This window comes from Branchiostoma floridae, chromosome 7, assembly GCF_000003815.2.
Source record: "Branchiostoma floridae strain S238N-H82 chromosome 7, Bfl_VNyyK, whole genome shotgun sequence".
NCBI classification, from domain to species: domain Eukaryota; kingdom Metazoa; phylum Chordata; class Leptocardii; order Amphioxiformes; family Branchiostomatidae; genus Branchiostoma; species Branchiostoma floridae.
Window position 1 is genome coordinate 4655783 of NC_049985.1, and position 24760 is coordinate 4680542.

At 40.3% G+C, this 24760-nt stretch overlaps 1 protein-coding gene and 1 long non-coding RNA gene across 2 annotated transcripts; both read right to left on the minus strand.

The window, feature by feature from the left end:
* Positions 1–3391: 3391 nt before the first annotated feature.
* LOC118419790 lies at positions 3392–5597 on the minus strand. Its single transcript, XM_035826389.1, has 2 exons — positions 4616–5597; positions 3392–4041 (listed from the first exon to the last, which is right to left on the minus strand). The coding sequence occupies exons 1-2, from the start codon at positions 5590–5592 to the stop codon at positions 3849–3851; spliced, it is 1170 nt and encodes a 389-aa protein (XP_035682282.1). The 5' UTR covers positions 5593–5597; the 3' UTR covers positions 3392–3848.
* Positions 5598–8090: 2493 nt separating this feature from the next.
* Positions 8091–24656, minus strand: LOC118420280. The gene is made up of 3 exons (XR_004831722.1): positions 24056–24656; positions 23792–23877; positions 8091–8200 (listed from the first exon to the last, which is right to left on the minus strand). It is a non-coding gene; the product is annotated as an uncharacterized LOC118420280 (long non-coding RNA).
* Between the last annotated feature and the right edge of the window lie 104 nt (positions 24657–24760).

The following is a 24760-nucleotide window of genomic DNA, read 5'->3' on the forward strand; positions in this document are numbered from 1 at the left end:
CAAACAGAGTTTTTGTGTATGAACTTTATATTCTGGTGTATGGGAAGAAACATGGCACGAGTAAACACAGTGTATACCTTCAGTACAAGTTGTAAGAGAGGAACTGGCCTGAAGAGTCCTGAAGATGAAAATATTGCAACTTTTCTTAACATGGTTGTTCAAATACACATTTGTTTTCACCCTAATTCCTAAAATTGTTTCAACCCATCACCCTTTGACAGTGCAAATCAGAACTTGGCTTTAGGATCGGCTCATTATTTGCAAGGTTGACAGCAGGGTTAACGTTTCACTTATATATTTCCTTCATACAAATATGTGAAAATGTTCTGCTTAGATTTTCTAACATATGAGTGTAATTTTTGTATCAAATATGAATAAACAATATTCAAACCTTCCTTTGATCAGAATGAAGGGTAACAAAATACCATGAAACTTAACTATAACTACTCCAAGGTCTGTAGTTGTGCACTTTTTCAAGTCACAAAATTGACTTCACAACGAAAGAGCTACTTACATAAAATGAAACATCATGATCACAACATTACTTAGTACAGTAGATACATTTTGTATAAGAGGATGATATCACTGCTGGACTAAGTTCAAGCGATTATAACGATGTAAAGGGTAGTGGTTTCTGTAAAAACAAGAAATATAAATATGATAAAACAAGTAAGTACATGTATGTAACAATGACAAATGTTCAGCAAAATTACACTGTGTAACATCATAATAATGTCTACAAAACCATCACATATGGCCCCGTGCTGATCACCGCAACTTGAAGAACATACAGGTAACCTTCATCAACATTTATCCGCCAGCTTACACATATCCACCGCATTGCTAATGCTCTCATGAATGTCTGATGAAGGAACATTGCTATGCTTTATCTTTATTGATAGCTTCAATTACAGATCAACTGTAGAAAATGACAGCAATATAATTATGTTGCAGTGAGGTCTCTTTCCTCATTCTATTAGGTTGTCATATGATTTTGATGTTGGAGAACTTTTACGCAGGCTGTGACAGAAACAACCACCAACAAGGTCAGTCTAAGACAGTCAGCAGTGAAAATTTTTAAAACCTAATTTGTAAGACTATTCCAAAGACCGTCATAATTATGACAAATGTGACTTGAGACCTTAACCAAAACGTGTTGGTTGCAGACAGCACCAAAACAACCAGTGAACAGCTCCATTTTTATATCAAACCATGCTATCAACATTCTAACCAAGCTGTGTACAGCTTTCACATTGCTTTGCCAAAATCTTGCATTTGATATCTTTATATCAATATATCTACCACTAGTTTTGTCTGCTCCAGCAGATAACAAAGTCATACTGAGAGATAAAATAACTTCTTGAGTACATAAAAACGTAACACTGAATAAAACTTAACAACATGTATATACATGTAACGTTACTTACAACATAACGTTATAGATAAGCATATTCCTCTTTTCTGATTAAATACAAACTGCCAAATATTAACTAAAAGTTGATATGCACATTTTCCCTTCCAAGGCCTTTCACTTCCCTCAATAAACTCTTTTTCTTGGCAAACGTATTCTAGAGTCGATTCCAAGACACCATGAGGGTTTTTAGACAATAATTGTAATAAGTTGGAATCATTTTGAAAAAAGAATGTCTAAGCCACAACAATTATAATTTAAAAAATAAAAATAACATGGAATTTTGAATCTATTTGAATTCATTTGAATACTTTGGAAACATTTTGAAAGAGATCACACAAAAATCTCTTTATTTACAATAATTTTCAAACATCTGCAGGATTCTTTCACTTTTAGAAATATTTACAAAAAATGGTAATCCTTGCCAAATGGTAGAACTAGTTTATTGGCCCCATAAAAGTTAGCCCCTTTTGTCTGCCTGGTATATTTTTAGATTTCACTGATGGGCACTGGTGGGTCCTTTGTGGTAGGCCATTGACATGACACCTAACCATACTTTGCAAGGATGTGTGAATTGCTTTCTTCCCAGCCCACTGACCCAATATTACAAAAAATGGTAGGAAATGGTAGAAAATGGTAGAATGCTGTTATCATTGTTTAGAAACCATTAGAAGTATCCAATTCCACACCATGAATATTTCCAAAGTTTTACAGGACCAGGGAAATATTTATAAAGTTGAATAAGTGTTAAAAATATTTCTAAAGTATGAAATGTCCTAGACATATAATTACAAAACTTTAAAATCAATTCTAAACAATGGCAACAAACATCCGCACGGTGTCTTGGAATCGACTCTACAACTCTACATAACTCGACTAAGACAGTAAAGAAGACATTGTGCAAATCACCACAAGGAGTGTTGTACAACATGTAGTAGTTATAGTAGCTAAGAAAACGTAAAGGACTATCAATTTAAGAGGAAGGTTACAACAATTTTTACCAAGCATAACAGATTTGTGTTTTAATATAACAACATCATGGTTCTCAAAAACTCAGTTTTTGTTTCTTGAAGTTAAAAAGGAATGGTTGAAGTAGTGACAGTCCTGTTATAATTGTCTCTAGTTCTGGAAAGGTAAAAACTATACATCATGCAATGTATATTTCACATGTGTACCTCACAGACCACAATGATCATTGAAGTCTGCGCTACAACAGAAAGTTCCCTTTTCCCAAGAGAAAGGAGGAGAGAAAGAGACAGGGCAAAGCAACTGACAAGAAAACATAAGATCAGTTTTGGAACAATAAAGCATAACCTAATTGATCTTGTAGCAATTCGAAGTAGAACAATGCTGAAAGCTAGAAATGTAAAAATTGCACAGCCAACCCTCATCAAACCATCTAAAATCTCACTCACTAAAATGTCAAAATGGTGTGATTCAAACTTCCTACTGGAACATGTAGGTTTTGATACGTATGACAATGTGCCTGGCACTACTTTTCAGTTATTGCTTTCAACATCATGGCACAGGAATTTCTACATTGCTTTTTTGTCAATGCGCAAAACATACCATAAAACCCTTCAACAGACCTCACTCAATAAAAGTCATTTGCTTAATAGGTATGGAGTTACCCAGGCAAAATTCAAATCAATGGGACAGACTGAGGGAGAAAGCATTCATTTGGCAGATCTATATTTTGTCATTTGTCTGAACAATTTGACAGTGTCCATGGCACTTAAAATAATCCCATATAAAAAATCTTGAATAAAACGTGTAAACAAAAAAACATGGGACTTGTTTATGGCCATATATCGATGCAATTGTTGGTTCTTGGATATCTTTTTGTAAATTATAACAAGACAACAGAAGACTGGGAGGACAAATTGCATCTGCCTCCATTCAGTTTGAATGCAAACACCTAAAAGTGGAGATGAATATCACTATAATAATGTATTGACTCCTCTGCCCACTAGTACTGTAAAAATCAACAACTGACGTATTATCAAGGTATATTCTTGTGGTGAATACATACCTTTCAAACCTGCCTTTATTCTGCGGTGAAAACTTCTTTCTCTAAATTCTGCTTCTAAATACAGATTTCAACGAGTTGATACTAAAAATCCAACATGGAAAATTTTCTCCAAACTACCCTCTAATGGTCTTTTCAAAGTACATGTATCAGTATAAATTTTGTGGTTATACGTCTCCTGTATAGTAACCTTGCTCTTAGTTGTTTGTAGTACATTCTTGTAGCAGCGCCAAAATTCATCATTCAGTACATATACAATATCTTACTAAAATCTGGGACACCAAGATTGTGCTTGCCAGGCTTATACTGAACTTGCAATTTTTTCCTGCAAATTGCAAGTGGGGATTTTGGGCCCTGTGTGGTATGGAAATGTTTGAGACCAATGATAGTGAACTGTGGGGAACCAGTCTACCAGTTGACGACGACGCTCACGGAACCATCTTCACCTTTGATGACCTTGGGACTCGCAGGAGCAGGGGACTCAGGGTCGTCCTGTGCGTCGGGTGCCTCCCTGAACGAGATGGTAGGGTTCTCCGATTCAGGCACTTCAGAGGTGTCCACAGTTTCTGGTATTTGAGCAAGCAAGTCTTCGGTCACTGGGCTGGAAGTGAAGACAGAAAAATTTAGTATCCTTTTTGTTTGTCATAAATATTTTTTTGTGCAGATTACAAACATATGACATAAACAGCTTCATAGGGTATGTATGGACCTGCATGGAGGAGGAAAATATCAATTTTTCATATTACGTCTTTAAGGTTCCCGAGAACTGGACAATAGACAAGATACACAGATATAATACAGACACAGTACAAGTACAAGATGTCCACTATACATGACACTACTCATGATGTATAGAAAATGGAACAAAAAAATATTAGGCTAAAACAAGGTAGTTTTTCATTGTTAGAACTGTTCCCCTCTTTGCCATTCACCCTAGTATAGCACAATTGTTAGCATCACTGTATATTCTGCTCTTTGCCAGAAGCTTTGTTAGGAACAGCATGCAGTACATAAGGGTTAACGCATAGCATTAATAGAAAATATTTTTTTGTTAAACACAATCTAATAGAAAAGGAGGAAGCAAATAATTGCAGGACTGGCAGTCGGCAGCACATGCGGCTCATGGTCATCAGCGGCATTCCAACTGCGATGGGGGAACAAGGAACTAAGTCTACCTAGCAGACGAGGGGGGCAGCGGCCCGGGGGCCTGGTCAGTTCCCGTTGCCTGGACGACCACGCCGTTTGTACCTGATTGGGGGCTGTACACTGGAGGGGGCTGGTCTTCTGTCGCAACAGCCTGGTAGGACGCTCCCGACGCTTGCTGCACAACATGGTTACTGCCGCTGTCGTTAAGCGCGCTTGTGTTCTTCTCGTCCTCCGCCCTCCCAGAGCTGTGGCTGGATTGGCTCGTGTTGGAGGACTCCAGCGGCTGCTTGGGCTTGTCCAGGTCGTCGTCGGTGATGTACGCCATGTTGACCTGGCCGGGGTTGCCTGACCCGTGCTGGTACACGGACGGGCGCGGGATGGTCGTCATGGGGTAGTCGCTCAGAGAGATATGGGGGATGTCGCTCAGGAGGTCGAAGGACTTGCTCTTCTGCCGCCGGCAGCACCTGACGATGCAACACAGGATGGCTACTAGCAGGATGACTCCGATGGCGATCACGCAGGACAGGAAGATGACGCAGCCGGTGTAATCCAGCCCTCGGATCATGCAGAAGGACCCTGCAGGTTTCGGGGATGTAGTAGTGGTTCCAGGAGTTTCCGGAGCTGCAGTTGGTGGCTGGACGATCTCTGAACTCGCTGCTGCAAACGTTGACCCTCCAAACGAGAACATCAGGGGTTCCGTAGAGTTCGGGTCGTTAAGGTTCTCAAACTTCTCAGCAACGGCTGTCTGATTGGCCGAAGGGTCGACTTCTACAACGACAATGGTGGAGCCGCAAAGTACGTCTACGCACCTCACGGTGCTTTCATTGGCGCTGAGCCATTGAGCGCATTCGACACTGCAGTTCTGGAGGAACTCCACTTTGTTAGTCAAGGCGACGGTGCAGTTGGCATCGAATGTCACCCTCCAAGAACGAGGACCAGCTGCTGCTGTGGTCATGACATCAGTAGTCTGGGTGGTCGGCACCATTGTGGTGTTCATCGGTGCCATGGTGGGGGTGGTGTCTGATGTCATGGTGCCATTGGCCTCTGGTGTATCTGTGGTAGTATCCATCGCACTTGTACTGCCTGGCATTGCATCTGTGCCATTCATGGTACCTGTAGTGGCTGGCATTGTAGTGGTAGCATTTGTTGCACCTGTAGCGCCTTGCATTGCAGCTGTGGTATTGGTAGTACCAGTTGTGCTTTGCATTGGAGCTGTGGTATTCATGGTAATGGTAGTGCCTGGCATTGAAGTGGTATTTGTCGTATCTGACGTGATATCCATTGCAGCTGTGGTGTTCATGTCGCCTGTAGTGCTAGGCATGGCAGCTGTGGTATTCATGTTGCTTGAACGGCTCATCATTGCAGCTGTGGTATTCATTGCACCCATAGTGGTTGTCATTGCAGCTGTGGTATTTGCTGCACCTGAAATGCTTGTCATTGCAGCTGTGGTGTTTGCAGCACCTGTTGTGGTTTTCATTGCAGCTGTGGTATTCATGGCACCTGTAGCACCCTGCATCGTAGCTGTGGTATTCATCGCAATGGTACTGCCCCGCATTGCCGTTGAAGCATTCGTGGAATGAGTCGTGCCCTGCATTGCACCCGTGGTATTCATGCCTGCTGTAGTGCCCGGCATTGCAGTTGTCTGACTTGTAGTGTTCATCATGGTGCTTGTAGCTTGTAGGGTCGTGTTAGGTGCTGGTGTGGCTGTCACAACAACTGTACTTCCAGATGGCCCAGCAATGGTCATTCTCCTTGTTGTCACGACAGTTGTGTTTCCGACTGCCTGTGTTGTTGCTTCTGCTGAGGTGTTGGATACTGTGCTTCCCATAGCTGCTGTGGTTGTGTTGTTGTTGTTCTGGTTGGATGCAGTCATGGCCTGAGTTGTCCCCATGTTGCCTGCAGTTGTTGAACCACTCACGGTGGTTGTACCTGCAAAAGACAAAGAGATTTTGCAATCCAGAATATGTCATATCAAAATAGTGGGCACTGCACTAAGTTAACTGTAATTTTTTTTCGGAACGAAGCACTTCTGGTGCAATACTGTTTCACGATTTTGCGGGGAAATCACAAAAATACATCTACTGCAGACATTTCAATATTTTCAATAACTTGAAGTCTATATTTATCCATAGTCTAGTAATTAACTATGAGCATCTGATGACGTTTGAACATTGAATTTCTGACATACCATTAACACAGACTAAACAGTGTCCACGACAGTGATACTTAACACTTAGATCCTGAAGGTGGAGGAAATGGGCAAAGTCTCATCAAGACCAGAACGTTAAAAGATGTAAAGAGGACTATATAAAACGCCCTCATAATTTGTACACATTGTGTATACCTGGTTTGATAGATATTCCACACCTTTCGTTACATGCTATTTTATTTGCAACAACAGCATTTCTATGACTCTTTACAAGGATCAATAAAGTATTATCTGTTTTCAGGCAATAAAATAACCACATACATTTCAAGTAACGTTACAGCAAAGGACACCAGCTGTTTATTGCTTACAATTTACATATCTTTTCATGGCTTTTTCACAATACATTTTATGTGACAAACCATCCCTCACACAAGCAACGTAAATTCATTGTTTTTGTGGCACTTAATTTTGCAGTGGGAGGAGAAAGGAGGGTTTCACTGTGTTTTAATCTGATCTGAGTTTCCAGTTGAAATAATTTCGTAGACAAACATTACAAGATTTACAGTATAAAATCTCTATCCCAGCATAAGTCTATATAAAACAGTAACGCTATATAAACCTAGATATGTTGGGGCACATCATGAATTCAGTATTACATATGTGATAAAAGCCTTTGGATACTGCATTAGTTTTACTGGCTCAGAATGAGTTTACAGACACGGGGGTGATACATTTTAAGGTTATGACATGGGCAGACTTGAGCCACCCCAACCTGGAGTCTGGTTATTTTTAGTCGAAATCCTGACCTCGCCATTTCTTTGAGATGCCCTCGGACATTTAGAGATCCCAGATGCACATGTAGGTTGATTTTAAGCTCACAGTAACTCAAATTTGCAGTCACGCCATGTTCTCAAAATGACTACTTGGGGCTTGAAACTCATTTTGGGAAATATTAAAAAATAAACTAAAACACAAAATAAAGTAGAAATTTTAGAATTTTAGCAAAATCTGATTCTGGACAAGCCATATTGTCTTTTTTGTTCAATTAATGGCTTGAACTTCTAAGAATTTTTTTAACAAGACTTACAAAGAAGGTTTAATTTTTTTCAGACAACTCAATGCTAAGAATATACTGTATACTACTATCATCCAACTAGGACCTCAACGTATGTAACCCTACACAAGTATCTAGTCAAGAATTAGGTACACCGAGATCCAATTTTGGCATGTACCCAGCATTTCGATCCCCGTTATTGGTTTGCTGGTCACATTCAGAGCTTCACAAAGTCAACACATCATGGAAGTGCATTTCCCAGTCATGCTTGCATGCACCATCGAGTGATCGACCATACCTTGTGCTTGATGGCTGCACAAGCTCAGAACAAGGAGTAGAGCGAGCGTCGCCGCTTGCATCCTGGACTCTCTCCTAACAGTAACAGCTGTCATCATGGCACTAGTACTGGACCTGTACAAACAAATGAGATCATGTCAAAACCCAAAGTTCTGCTGCTGTACTGTAAAAAATAATCCACTTAATATCGTTAGCCTGGTATCCACTATCCAGCCATGTTATAGCTCCCAATTAAGACTCTCCTGATTTAAATTTGCGGAGAGAATAGAAGAGACTCTGGAGCTATAGTACAGCTTGATACCAGACTATAATATCGTAGCCTGGGTACCACCCTCTGTAGTAACTGCTGGCTCAATCTTTTTGCTTGCTAACCACGGATACTTATTAAGCAAGAGAAAAGCATGAGCCAGCAGTTACTGTGCAGGATGGTACCAAGGCTACCATATGAAACTTGACCTTCTTTTCCTGACCGTTGCCCACGTACCAAATATCATTAGATATTCATCCACAGCTTTTCAGCTTATGCTGTCTATAGACACATACATATAGTACATAGTACTTAGTTTTTTTACACACAAATAGCACCAAAACAAACCTGTTTTGGCAAACTTAAGGTAACGACAAGAGTATCACATGTATTACAGTATGTCACATACACCTGTCAGCATTACACCTACTCATTAAAACAGTGATTCGATATAATGTACCATATACGTACAAGGTATTGTTTTCATAGACCTGTATAAGGATGATACCCCATATATAGTTTTCACACGGTGTCAAAAAAGATACTGTATGCATCAGAAAAAATTCTGAATGTGCAATATTGAACAATATCAAATGTGACGAATTCTATTGTAAGTGACTTGGCAAGTTCAGCTAGCAGGTTGCTAGAACAGGTCCAGTACCAAGCAGGCCTTCTCGTCACAGGGGCGATGAAAGGTACTCCAAAATCTAACCTATTGCAGGAACTGGAATGGGACACTCTAGCCACCAGACGACAGCTCAACTCACTCACCATCATGTATAACATGATGAACGGACGTGTACCCCCACATCTACAGCTGCTTACTCCGTCAACAAGAGGCGCCCAGTCTACAACACGTCTACAGCTACGTAACAACACTCACCTTCATGTTCCTCGTTGCCGGACCCAGACATTCAAAAACAGCTTTATTCCTTTCACATCGTCACTCTGGAACCAGCTACCGCAGACAGTCAGAGACGCCCAAAGCCTCACTGATTTCAAGAGAGTTAGCAAAAGGCATCTGCTATCCACAAGGCACCACCAAACTTACCGACGACTCGGCCCAAGGCACAGTAACATCCAAGCTGCCAGGCTACGCATGGGTTGGTGCCAACTAAACAGTACTTTGTACAAAATGAACATCAAGAGCAAACATTGTGTCTGTGGGGCTTCCTCCGAAACAGTTCAACACTACCTGCTACACTGCCCCCTGTATTCCGACCAGCGTAGCAAACTCACCTCCACCGTTGAACGCCTTGTACAACAACGGCCTACTGTTTCACTCCTGCTCCAGGGCTCACCTGACCATGACGCTGTCACCAATAGACAGCTTTCAGAAGCACTGTGTGTGTACACGATATCTACCAAAAGATTCACTTCCAGCCGTACCTCTGTCCAGTAAATCCTTAGCTAGTTCGTACAAAAGGGATAGCTTTAACTGCTTTTAATGTAAAAACTATTTTATTCTATTGCTTGTATATACATGTCCATTTTGTATTGTATATTTATATGTCTGTGGCCACGATATCAGCTTCGCTGCCTAGTGCCCGCAGTGTGTTGTCCTGTTACAACTTGAATAAAGAAAGAAAGAATTCTATTGTAACTACAAGTACACTAAAAGACAACGACTCAGGTACATGTACATGCCTGATAATGCAATATATTTTGTATTTCACGTTGCAACTGAAGTACTAAAGATTATTTGCCAAAGATTATTGATAAAAACAAATAATTCACCAACTAGGCTGATCATCCGACATTCCCCATATGCATACTACGTTCTTGGATAGTGTTCATTGACAACTGCAACATTAGCTGTAATGCTACCCTCCCCATATACCCCAGCAACCATTAGCACCTGAAACCCACCTCAGTCTTCATTCTACAGCCTGCTCGATGACAGAAAATTGATCCAACGTTTAAGCCAACAGATGTGGTCATATAATTCTGATTTAGCTGATGAGACAATATAGACGGGTGGGTGGCTTCGTGATAAAATCGTGAAGAAAACAAGGTCAGATGACATCATTTCTTCCACCGTTTAGACAGCGATTTAGTCTATCTGTTCGTGTCAACCAAAATCAATCCATGGACAATGATAATATTTATGGAAAAGGACATGTGTAGTTAGTTGTATTGGGTTCAATCAATGTAAACGAAGATTTGTTTATTGTTACGAATGGATCATAATTATTGAAAATTATTCACTCAATCGACATTTTCATCAGAAGGCCACAGCAAGTAAATTCTATGGATGGCATCTACGAAATCTCAATTCTTTTAAAATCTTTACTTGAGAATTGTTTGTTTGTTTGATTTGGATCAGATTTTCCATTGGTTATGCATATGTGTAAGGTTACACTTGTTGGCTGTGATACCATGTTTTGCCCCTTGAATTCTTTATACCATGTTTATGGTCTAGTAGTCTGAACATTTATTAAAAATCTAGGTTACCGTATCATATTTTGTTGCTGTTGTTCTCTTTCTTATTTTTTCCAGGGACTCCAGATTCTTAGATTTTGGAATTAGAGTCTCCAGGGTTATCATCCATGTAATCAACTTGCTGTGCCCTGATAAACATTATTGTCTAATGGAAAATGGTTTTATCGATGCAAATGACATTCATTTTACAGGCTATTTGATGTATAGAAGTGGGTAAGGATGATCAAATCAGCACCAAGGACAGGACTTGATTATTGCTGAATGGCAGATACGATTTTTAGATTCCAGATGATGCCTTCAAGCAATTTGCTACAGAGCAAGATTCCATCATTTATCTAATCTCTAGACTTCATCAGCAACTACTGCAAATTCATTCAATTTTTTTGCGGAAACTTAATCTTACACTTTGAGCTGTGGGAAAGGAGATTTCTCACGGCCTAAAAACAGCCGGAGCCTAACCTCTGCTTGGAGAGTAGTCAGTAGTGTTTAAAGTTTGCAGGCAACAGTACAGTTACTGTAAAATCATAGCACACAATGGAAAGCTCATTGCAAAAACTGCAAAAAACAGTGCAAACATTCTTTGACTTACAGAATGATACACCCTTCCAATCCACCAGTCTATGGGAAATGAGATGAGACAGACAAAACTGTAAGCCAGAGTGCCATATGTCAGCTAGACACAGACAACTGATGGTTAAACGTCGTTAAGTGGGCAGGCCCCCAAAATTGCTCCTCACCAATCAATAGCTCTGTATTATTGCCAGTCGATGATCATACCCAGGGTTGTAGCCAGCCTGAAATCATTTTCCTTCCTCTCAATTTTGAATCCTATCGAGCGGGCAAGGCACGATGTTCCTAGGGAGGCCTTGAGGCATGCTCCCTAGGTAAATGTTGAAATCTAGACTCTCTGAAATGCTATTTCCTACCTTTTGAGGTGTACATTTTGCTAATAGACTAAGCTGTTCAACAATATCTGTTTTGGTAGAAGATTATACATTTTTCTTTATATCTTTACATATCAATTTTTGTCTGTCACAGAGGACAGAATGGGCAAATTTTTTTCTGGCCCCAGCTACAAAATTCCGTCAAAGGACGGTAGGACGGGTTCTGGCTACAACCCTGATCATACCTATCATCCGGTCATGTGACACGACGGTTTACGCACCAACAGTTACTGAGCACCGCATTGATGAAGAGTAGAGTACACATATTGGATTTCTTAATTTGCACGGAAATCAAAGAAACATTAGGCCATACCAATTTAGCTTCTTGGTGCATAAACTTGAGTTTTCTTTTTTTTCTGGGTCTTGCGTTTCATCTCTATTGTTAACGCTTTACCAAACTGCATTGATGAAGAGTAGAGTACACATATTGGATTTCTTAATTTGCACGGAAATCAAAAATACATTAGGCCATACCAATTTAACTTCTTGGTGCATAAACTTGAGTTTTCTTTTTTTTTTTGGGGGGGGGGGGGTCTTGTGTTTCATCTCTATTGTTAATGCTTTACCAAACTGCATTGATGAAGAGTAGAGTACACATATTGGATTTCTTAATTTGCAGGGAAATCAAAGATACATTAGGCCATACCAATTTAACTTCTTGGAACATAAACTTCAGGTTTCATATTTTTTCTGGGTCTAAAGTTTCTTCCTTATTGTAGAAAATTTATTTATCAATTAATTAAAATTGGACAATCCATTGTTTATGAGGTCAACTTTTGTATGCTACCTGTACTTAAGTAACTGTGTTCACATAGCTCTGTTCATAGCGTATACATATAAGTCCACTCATGGATGCCTACTTCTATTCTTTTTTAAATTTCACCAAATTTTCAGTCAAAATCTGACAAAGCACATATGTTTTCGTTGCCAATTGGTACACACACAAAAATAAGAATCATCAATCATATCAAAAGCCTTTGATAAATCAATAAAGATCACTAAAGTGCCTTGATTCCCAAAGCAGGTGGAAATGGATGTCGGACCAGTGATTCCAGCACATGTGATTATGGATATTAATCGAGGCCAGAACACTAACAGAGTGCATCTCCCAAATGCCACTTTGTTGAGTGCTGAATTTCAAATGTGGACTTTTATTGACATACATTTGTCAACATTATTGATGACAATTAGGGGGAATGCAGGGCCATCACATTTGAATATGGGAAACATTATCACAGCTATTCACAGTTATTGAACATAATCTCTGTACTTATGAAAATAGATTATACGTAATGTGACTAAAGGGAGTTGCAAAGAGACAAATCGATCCAATGCTTCCCCATCTTGCTACACAAATCGTTATGACCTGGACTGTCGTTTCGGATTGAAAGTAGAATATCCTACATAAATTTTTCAGTGGTTGGTAAAGTAGAAAGATATCGACCAGAAATGTGTACAAATAATGTCCCATGCTTTAAATTCCATCAGGTCCAATAAAAAAAGGTGCCTACAAATGCAGCACCAGCAATCCCAAAGGTATGCACACTTCAGATATTCTACAAATGCAGCACCAGCAATCCCAAAGGTATGCACACTTCAGATATTCTACAAATGCAGCACCAGCAATCCCAAAGGTATGCACACTTCAGATATTCAGGTGTTCAAGACATTCTTTGAAAGGCCCCGATAACATGGTCACCATCTTTAGGGAACCTAACAAAACTACATGTGTCTGACGTTGACATCATTCGCACACATTTGTAACTGTGCGACAAACAGAAGCCATATGCATGCTTCTCACTTGAGTATACCTGTAAAGTCACATTTGTCGATACTGGTTTACGACATAGCAAATGGAGTGCATTCTTTCTGACAGTTGTGACTGGGTTGTACGAAATGTAGCTGCCTTGTGTACTGTGCAAACATAGCCATAGATCCTGATCCTTGCCGATTGGTTCTGTCTTGCTGAAAATCTTTCCAGTCACAGTTTCGCTGAAAATTTAACGAAAATAAAATTGCACTTTGAATGTGACTGAAACTTAACGTATGCACAGCAAGTAAAACCCTGGGGCCTGAACACCAACGCCAAAGATACCTTCTTGACAGAATGTCAACAAAGTAAGCATTTGGAAAATGGGCTAAAATTAAACACTGCACAAACATGTACCCTACATGTAAGACATTTCAGGAGAACCTTCTAAAAGGTCAAGGCTAAGAATGCTACGACATATTTTGTTAATGTTACACTCTCAAACGTGTGCAGGTGGCCACCTCAACTTAAGGAGTCTTACTTAGATAATTTATCACTTTGACCCCACACCAAAGCATTAAGAATCCTATCAGGTGACTATAGTACCTACCTGTCCACGTAGACCAGATCTTATCAGTCCCCTCAGTGGTCTTCTTGGAAAGGTTTGACCACAGGTGCTGTGCATCTGTTTGTACTTTCATCAGTTAAGGTTTCTTAAATACTGTAAATACATATGCTGGAACCTAATATTTGCATAAGAGGAATAAAGAGGCAATTTTGCAATTATTTTTTTTAGGATTGCAGAAAATTCTTTGAAAAAGGAGGTTTTCCCAGCCTAAGGCTATCAGTGGACCCACTGGGCTGTTTGTAGAAACGAAAAATAGAAATGTGTACGTAAAAATATACACAAACACTGCTCATGACTATTCTCTTTACGACTTGTGTAGTTTGGTGCGCGGTTTAGAAACGTGATGCTGTGGTTGCTCACAGTGTCATAAGTGTATGGTTTGGTTTATAATAGGTGGTCACCACAAAAGTAAAACCAACGCAAACATTTCAAGATTTACAGTAATGGGGTGATAAATATTAATGGCAAACAGAAATGCCATCACCATGGAAACGGGATAGTTCGTCACATTGCCAAGGAGACGTTTTAGGTATCAGGTGGCTTTCCCCAGGCAAGGAAATGTTAACTCCAAAACATTAGCACAAAGCCCTGGTAACCGTCTGTAGTGGTGAGCCATATGAGGACTGTATGCATGCCAACGACATCACAAAACCTCCACGCTAAGCTCCTTCGCAGAGGGAACCAATCAAACTGCACGATGCATTTGGTCGGTACACATTTAAGCCTTGTCAAAAAATCTCAGAGCTACTTTGGGGTCCATTTAGATTACAGGTTATACAGGATCTTTATACCAGGTTATAAAGTCCTTAAAAGGTCAGAGTACTGGGAGGAATTGAGAATCCATTAACGTTGATCCAGAAACACGAGTACAGAAGGATGTATACAACTTACGGGATAAAAGATTTAAGCAGCTAAGCTACAAACATACAGCCTTACTGCAATATCCACATATCCGGTAAAGGCACAGAACACAGTGGCCTAAAATATTGGAACTGTAAATGTCATAGCATGGGTACAATTATATAAAACCTTTATCAGTATGAGTACTTGAAAAGGAGCTAAAGGGATAAAGAAAAATTAGATGTTTTGCCAAAACCAATGATTAAATTTGCTTTTGATAAGTTTTATACCAATTATAGCAATTTTCACAATTTTGGTAAATTTTTTTTCAAAATAGATTTTGTGTACTTCATGAAAAATACACCAGACTGTCCAGAGACTAGATCTATCAATAAACACCTGAAACTACAATGTAGTATTAGACTGAACGTGTGGCATGGAGTATTAGAACTAATTCCAAGTGCCAATTCTGAATACCATAACCCATGCGTGCCCACACCTCTAACAATCCTCCCTACATTCTTCAAATATTAGCAGTAACACAACACCGTCACAATGAATGAAGCCATTGCTGAGTCTACACATTGTTAAGGCCACACCAATTTAATTTCTTGGTTCACGGATTTTTTCATAAAAAATATGGAGCGAGAGGGCGAAATAAAAATAAAAATAAAAATTGTAAAATGGTTGGGGTAAAGGTAACGGCTAATCCAAAACATAAAGAAAAAAAATTTTCAGCTTGAAGAAAGTACAAAAACACTATTTTTTTACAGTAACAGCACCTGTACCCACACTTTAAGGAGCTTATAATATAAAGGCCAATTTGCTACACCAGAAAGTTGGTGAATGGTTTCATTAATGGTGAAAACTTGCTGAGTGGTAATTTTTATTTTTATTTTTTTCCCAAAAAAATAGGAGCGAGCGAATCCGTGAACCAAGAAATTAAATTGGTGTGGCCTAAGGGCTGACTGCTAATCACTTTATCCATGTTATAAAACATGTTGACAAGTTGATTCCTAAGGCATACGAAAAAATGTTCTCTTTCCGGTTACCCTACCAAACCTAGCAAAAACCTGCCAACCCTAGCCTTTTTCTGACAACATAAAAATTTGACCTGAGTGGTAAATTCAATACGGCGTACGATATTTCACACTCAGATAAAGGCTTTGAACAGTTGAATTAAGAATAAGGATATGTTGCACAGGTTGCGATTCTTCGTTCAGTTCATAAATACATTTGTGCTTGTTCAATGTACATTTGCATATCTGAATGCTAATTACAATATGATGTTGAAAATACCACTATGGTGTCCTGATGCATTTCATGTTCTACATGTTTTGTTAACCCTCAAACCACCGTAGCTTTTTTGCGACGTAGATTACCGTATGGGGTCAAAACTGACCCCAAAACGTTTTGTACAAATACAGTTTTTTTGTGTGACACTTTTTGTGATTTTTATATATGTTTAGTTTCACTAATCTATGTGGAACAGTCTGACATGATTAGGTGAGAATATTTCTAGCTCATTATCATAATTTCTGCAAAAGATCATGATGACCACATTTTGCACCAATGCTATTCAGACCGGGAAGGAGATTTTTGATGACAATTTCAATGCCGTATAACGTCTGAATGGCTCACGCTAGGGCCACCAAACTTGGTAACTTTTTAGAAAATGTTGAAAGCAAAAATTTTCAGTGAACAAAGTATGTTTATCATTTTTCATGTTGCCATGGCAACGAAATTCTGACAGACATATCTATTACTAATTATTAATATTATTAAGTTTTCTAATTTTGTATTAAACATTTAAGTTTTAAGGTTTTCTTAGCAGATATCAGTTGTTTATCACATCTTATGAAATTCAACGTAAATTTCATACCTCAATATTCGTGATTTATGCTAATTTAATGACGTCATCAGGCAAAATCCAAGATGGCGGCCGAGATTACCTAAATGACGTCATAATGGCGTCATATAACATGATATTGGCACAAAAGCTGTTACAATAATTTTGGCTTACATGTACATCATTCTCTAAAAATTTCGTGATTCTAAGATAAGTAGTTTAGGTGTAGGTCGGAAAAGTTTGTTTAAAAAAATGCTGGGGTCAGTTTTGACCCCACTGGACCATACATAAACTTTCTAAGATAACTTAATCAATAATGAGCCAATCTCGTTAAAAACTTATAAGAAGTTATAGGACATATATACAAACAAACTCATGGGAGGAAATTTGTTTTCGACCACAAATGCCATGATGGCACACATCGATATACGCCTGGGGTCAGTTTTGACCCCATACGGTGGTTTGAGGGTTAAACTACAAAAACCAGAGCAAGCCATTGAGGGTCCAAACACACACCACTTCTTCCTTACATCACAAGCTAACTGCCACCATATAGCATGTCCAGGTCAAAACATGCAAAAAAATGAAGTTTTACTGCAGTACCAAGCTCACACACCAGGGGGGTCAAAATTGACCTTGACCTTAGTCTTCCCAACCCCTACTCACAGACTAAATATCATCATAGTCCATCAAGAGGTTCTCAACTTATGATGACCACAAATATCAGAAAACACAAACAGACACACACACAGACACAAACACACAGACACGCAAAAAAAACATACCTCCATTTTTCAAGGAGGTAAGATTACTAAGAAGGAAAATAAAAGAACAAAGAAAACCTCTACTGACCGACCCTACTCTTTTCAGGACTGTAACCGGATTTTAAGAACAACATATTTTTTTGCCAAGCCTTATGACAACTCAGGTGTGCCAGCACTTAATCAGTTTGCAGGCCGACCTTGAAACCCGACCGTGACCTTGTTGACAGGAATTCTGTGTTAATATAAACACTGTGACACGGGCCCCTTACTACACCTGTCTGACATGTCTCTGGCACAAGGTGTGTTCCCAACCGAGGGCAAACATGCTGAGTTGTGCCAATTCCAAAAACACAAAGAAGCCATTCACAAGTCATCTGTTGGCAAAATTTTCACTTACAGTTACAGTAAGTTATGTCAGTGATTGTACTTTGTAGTACCTCTCCAGCTCAAAATACTGCAAATCAGTCAAATTTGGGGGACACTTAATTTTGCTGAAAGGTTGAAAAGGACATAGAATGCATCGCTGTCAGAAAACCTGTAGCATCCAAAGTGGATCTAGGTCTCTGAGAAACTCACTTCTTAACACAAGATTTACAGTTGCCTAGCTCCAACTCCAAGCAGATCTATGACTTTGGTCACGTTTGAATTACTTGTAGTAATTTCTACCTGTTTTTGCTGCATTTTCAAAACTTCTTTCTATAGTGGTTCATATTTTTTGCAGGTGAATAGATAAGTCCTACAAAATGCCACGAAAATTCTGTGACCAAAAACAAGCCACACCCTACGACTGATTGGAGATCAGAAATACCAGCCTACAACCTTGGAGCAACTCACAGAAAAGATTGGAGATTGCAGCAGGGCTGTCTCCAGCTTAAAATTTTTTTCTGTCCCAATCATCGTTTGTGAGCCCATGTTGTTGATCTTCCTGGTTAAATATGTCATGGTATAAATGGAAGTGCATCTAAAACAGTTCCATGTCTGACTCATTTTTGGACGGACGGAGTAACATCGACTATCATAATTCCACCGGGTGTCATTATACCGCCACCTCAAAAAAACATTAGTATAGAGGTCTTGCCAAGATTGTCTTGAACACAGGATGTTAAATATCTTAAATGTAATACAATTCAGATATTTAGGTGTTGAAGACAATCTTGAGAAGGCCTCTATAACAGCGGTTTTTGAGGTGGCGGTAAAATGGTACCTGGTGGAATTATGAGAATGAATGTTAGAATTATTTTCCGTCCCAACAAGCTACTATCTGTCCTGGGATGAAAGGACGGGTCCTAGAGACAGCTGACAGCACAGGATTGCACTGAAAGATAATGATTAAAAAGACTTGGCAACTGCACAGGCTAAAGGAATACAAGTTTGACATAATGAATAACATATATTGTATCAAAACATGATGGAGTACATTTGTATTCTAGTACTGATTCCGTCGATAACATTACTACTTAGTTAGGTCATGACTACTATCTAAATTACTACATGTCAACATGCATACCACAAGTGCTAGGTATACCACAACCCCCACCTACTGCCTGCTGGGATCAGTGATTCAGAGCTAGAGATAGGGAACGCCATAGTAACTGCCTAACGTCTACTTCTGGATTTTATCGCTGCAGCCGACCAAGTCGCCCCTGACATTCCTTGCGAGCGACTGTATACAAGTTTGGCTAAACAACTCCAAGGCAACAGTCTTAGTACCTGACCAACACATTACATCATGACATAACTTCGCTCGAAAATATCAGAAAGGGGGTGGCTCAAAAAAGGTAAAGGTATTCCCATATGGCCTTTTTGAATCTGAGGGCGTAGGAACAGTGGGTTATTATTCTCCAAGCAGAGGTTGAGTCACAGACACATAGTAGAACTAGAAGTTGGAATTTTTACCGGCTCGCTCCCCAGTAACTATTTTATTCTCCAAGCAGAGGTTGAGTCATGGAGATATGCTAGTAGTCAGGATTTTTGCCGGCTCGCTCCTCTCACAAGCTAGTAAAAGTCCCAGCTACTATCTCCACAACTCAACCTCTGTTTGGAGAATAGTTATTATCCACTGAGTCTAGAGCAGTGCTGTCTCCAGGACCCGTCCCTCCGTCCCTGGACGGAAATTTACTTGTTGGGACGGAAAAAAATTTCACCCATTCCGTCCCAAAAAATCTTAATTTCATCATTTTCATGACATGAAAATGCAGTTTCGTAAGCTTAAAATGGCAGATTCAATAACTAAAATAGCCTTCCGAATTCAAATTTAATCGACTTTTGCCTTTTTCTTCACCACGTCTCCACCTTCCAAGCCACGAGATAAGCGTGGCGCAAAAGAAGGCGGGGCTGCGGCGTTATCTCACCTTACCACTGTGCCTTACCACAGTTGTGGCTCTTTAGGCTAAAGTCACGGTCGACTAGCACCACGGTCCAAACATAAACTACGGGTGAGACCGGGACTCTCCAACTGATGATGTGGCGAACACGCGGTGTACGCCTGTTCTTTTCATAAACATGTTCCAGACACGCCCTATTGGCGAAAGTTCGGGGGTTGGCAGAAATCAGCTTCTTTTCGTATGCAGGCCGCCCGAGCTGTGGGCGGAGAACGAATCCCGCCCAATTTGTTTCCATATAGTAAAAGATGTGTGTGTACTGGTGTATGAACAAGCATGGCAAGAAAACATCTGTAATAATCGATATCACTTTTATTCTATGTTTTATTTTGCAATGCCGATCGGAATCACTAGGCTCTTGTACGTTTTAAAATCAACATTAACGGGAAACTGCAATTCATTATGAACCTGACACGGCAGTTCTGAAATTATCTTTCTTTACTCGGCCGTCGTGTGTGTATCGGGACCTCAGTAAACCGTCACACTGGTGATCTCCATAGTTCTACAACCATCAACAAAGGAGGTTTTTCCCCTGGTGCAAACTGTAAACAGATGGCAAACACCATATTCTCACCGTCTACGTCTACGATGTGACGAAGCCACGGCCGATTCTTGCGCCATTTATCTTCAAAAGAACGCTTTTGCTTGGAGTTGGGACCGAGCTCGCAGCGCCGTGTTCGTAAAGTTCCGCGTTTCATCGTGACTGACATGGTGTTACCGCTTTGTCCGTGCCGCTGCTGCCTGTGATTGGTGGGAAGTTGATTGAATTTGAAGAATTATAACGCACGCCCTGTCGCAGGCACTACTTCAAAAGGCTACCACCGATGCTGCTACCATGGTAACAACACGTCTTGCCGCGTTTTCCAACTCGCTGCTGTTACAGCTTACATGCATAATTTTCGGGGGAATGTAAACCTGTTTTCACGGGAAAATATCAGGAATCGATCTTGTGTATTTTTTGCCGATCTTCCCCTGAAATTATACGGGAGTAGCCTGCGACGGTATTCTTACCCAGCACTGTGAACATGATCGCTGTTGGTAATTTTCCACCGATCTGCAAATCTGTACCCTTTGGACGGTGCTGGACGACGAGCAAAAAGGTGTTCAATTTTATTGAGAAATGCACATTCCTTTCAGTACGATCTTCCGATATCTTACAAGCTGAAATGCGTCAATGGACCTCGGTCAATAATGCCAACACCCGCGGCGTTATCCAGCCCCCGAGCTATCCACAAATTATCGATCAACAAATACGTGAAAATGACGAAGAAAAAGTATCATGCAAAGTTCAGAGTGTAAACGCAACACTGCTTAACGAACAATATATTTCGTCAGCGAAATGCCGACCAAAGGGCGGGCAGTCGGAACAAAGCCTTTTGTTTGGAGATCGTGGGGTGTCGGTAGTCCTACTTTACGAAATGAAATTTTGCCTCTGAAAATACGTGAAATGGCGTTTTAGAGGGTTTGAATTTTCAAATTTTCCCGGGGGAGCATGCCCCCGGACCCCCCTAGTTTGGCGAGCGCCTTCGGCCCGATCCCCCCACCCCAATGTTAGGGACGGAAATAAATTTAAAGCTGGAGACAGCACTGGTCTAGAGTATGGAATCTTAAGGCGGAGCCCATCCCTCTCCTACCACCACCTTTTACCTTCTCAACTGAAGTCAGTTACCTATTTTCACACCTGGGTGGAGTGAGGAAAGTCGAGTTACATGCCTTTCCCAAGGGCACAGCAGCTAGCCAGAAAAGGAACTAGCCAGGCAGAACCCACATGTTTCTATAACCCCTATTCAATGGTTCAGAAAAATGGGAAGTGAGTGGTAAAACTAAAAGAAAAACTGAAATTGAACTGCATGAATGAATGTAAACATGCCATTAAATAATGTAAACATGCCCTGTGATGATGAGTGTGAAAACTATAAGTGTTCACACTGTTCACAGCAAAACTAAATGATGAGAAAAGCAGGCTTAATGTGTTTTGCAGTGAAAAATCATGATTTTCCACTTGCAATTGGAGCTGAGGAACATTGTCATGCTTGCATGGGTGGGATTTGGGCATTCGTGTAACTAGGAATTGTGCAAATTGCTGAGTGGGTAGGCTGGGAGACATGGAATTGAGAGGTCATTGGTTCCATTGCTGACATTCCTGGTTAGACGTTACATTGTGTCCTTGGGAAAGACACTTTCCTCACACCACTGAAAGGTATACGTAAAAAAAACATGGTCGGTTAGTAGCCCATCCCTCTCCTTCCACCGCCCTTTTAATTTTATTCTCCCAGCCGAGGTTTCATTCAGAGAAAAAGCTGCTACCTTTTACAGTCGTAAGAATTCTCGGGCACTTTTTTTGTTCTCCCAACTGAAACCTCTGCTTGCAGAGTAAAAAAACTAAAGGTGGTGGATGGAGAGGGATGGGCTCAGTCTTCCAATACTGTGCCCTAGAGTAGACAGATTGGCCCCCCACTGCACCTTCACTAAAGTATCAAAGGCTATGAGTCTATGGGATCTTTACCTTTAAATCATATTTATAGGGACACTTGTCATCCCTGAGGGCATGGTTTGCAGTACACCACAAAATATTCATTCTCAAAGACCATTTCCTCATGTTCCCCATGACACATATTTAGATTCCTTTTTACTAGATGAGGAAATAGACAAGAGATTATATCTCCAGGCAAGACAACTGCTCTGAAGAGCCAACCAGTATCCAACTGTGGTGGCCTGCTGGATACTGGTTAGCCCTCAGGAAACAGTATTGCCTTGTCACTGATAGATCTGCTTGGAGATTAGACAAGAATGGCAAATACACTTGCAATACACACCTGTTATTTGCAGATTTTCTTTTCAATTGCTTTTTCTAATTGCAGAGAAAAATTGCAATTTAGCAAGGATTTGAAGGAATAAAAATATTAGTTGTATCATTAACGTTAATCACATATTCATATTGCAAGGAAAAAAAGAGAAATGAATTGAATATGAAGTACCGACCATATCTACCATAAATTCACCTATTTAAGTTATTAGGTTATTTCTTGGAAACTTACCTTTGAAACACACATATTATTCACTTTGTCATGATTTAAGAGTAGAAGCTTACCTCGAATATCAAACCAACAAAATCATTTCAAGTTTTACAGTACTAACGTTACTTCTGCCCCTGACAAGCCCAGCTCCCCTTGTTTTGGTTGATACACTACTGTGACACTGGCCATTGACCCCTGTAGGACCTTTCAGTGCCACCAGGAGGTGCCGACTCCTCCCAGCTTTCCTGATACCCTGAACAACAGTTTCCTACTGGCTTTTCTTTTCAGTACAGTTTCCACCCACTGCGTTGCAGCTGTTCTCCAAAAAAAATCTAGATTTCGCATAGAAAATAAAATTGTCATCGGTTTGGTACATTTTGCATAAAACGTGTCCTGACATGAACAAGGGGGCAGAAAGGTAAAACGTCAAAATCCTACTCTGTAATTTTCCTAGTTCTTTGACAACCACATGGCGTCCTGCCTGGGCATTCCCCTCTGTCTTCTTGTGTACAGCGGGCAAAACAAAGAAGTGCGTCGGCAAGAGAAGCTGTCTGCCCCGTAGAGATGTGTTGCAGCATGCCGCTAAAAATCACAGACGACCTCACCTCGGGTGCAGCAACGGTTTTTCTCAAATGTGCCACCACATGCCAAGCAAGGCGACTGCAAGGTTGTCTACTCCACCTGGCTCCTTTTCCTTCGCCCGGCCGGCTCCTTCGAGGTTCGGCGCCACAATCTTCGCGACAATCTACGACCTAACACGATCCCCTCACGACTGCACTAGAGTCGGTCGCTATCGGAAATGCTGTAGGGAGAAATACCAAGACAAAGAGAGAGCGCCAATACCTTGTGAAAAATGCAGGAACCTCTCAAAAGCAGATGTCTTCCGCCAGTAGCTGGAGACAGACGTGTTAGAAGCGGATCCCAGACGGCTGAGGAAATGTTGTGAATAAATTATGCAGGATTAAAAGCCATGACTGTCATTGGCTCGGGGTCGTGGGAAGGACAAGGAGGAGACAAATTCAGCTCATCAACACCCAAGGATGACGAGGGTATCATTCTAAAGAAATGAATAACAAAAACAAAACAAAGAAATCAGTTTTGACTCACAATGTTGCCACTTCTTTTCTTCACCGCTGAATTCTCAGAGAGGGATCAACCGTGAAATGTAAACCGTTACACGTTGCCACGGTAACGGTGACTGCTACAGTATTTGCTACATTGCAGAATTGTTAACGTTACACTGAGTTTTGGGGGTCATGTAAAAATTTTCGGACCTTTGGGGGGACTTTTTTTTCAAGATCCCGAATACACATTTAAATGCGAAAGCTGGACCCCTGCCGCGTTGCTCATGATCTGTTTTCAGGAACCGACAATTATCATGAGCCGGCAAATTATACCAAGGAATATATAATCAACGATAAAAGCTCCTTAATTATACACATCCAGGGTTATTGTTTCTGATTCTATTGTTTTCTTGTTCTCGTAAAGTTGTGAAAAGAAAGAGAAATGTTCCCGCGTGCACGTCAAACTTCGAATGGAATATTTTCTTGATAGTGGAGAGAACGTATCAGATTTCTTGAATCAAACCTTGCTTGAAATTGAATCTTTGATAGTTTTGTGACAACATTCTAAGACTTTGAGAGTTGAAAAGATAATCATCCAAATCCAGACATAACGTTACAACGGTTGCAAATGCAAAACGAAGTTCAGTTCTTATGCTTTACGTTTTGACATTTAAGAATGAATGAGAAAAGGACAGCAATTTCCTTGGTGACAGCAAGTTTTTTTTTTCTCCAAAACTGTTCGAGGAAT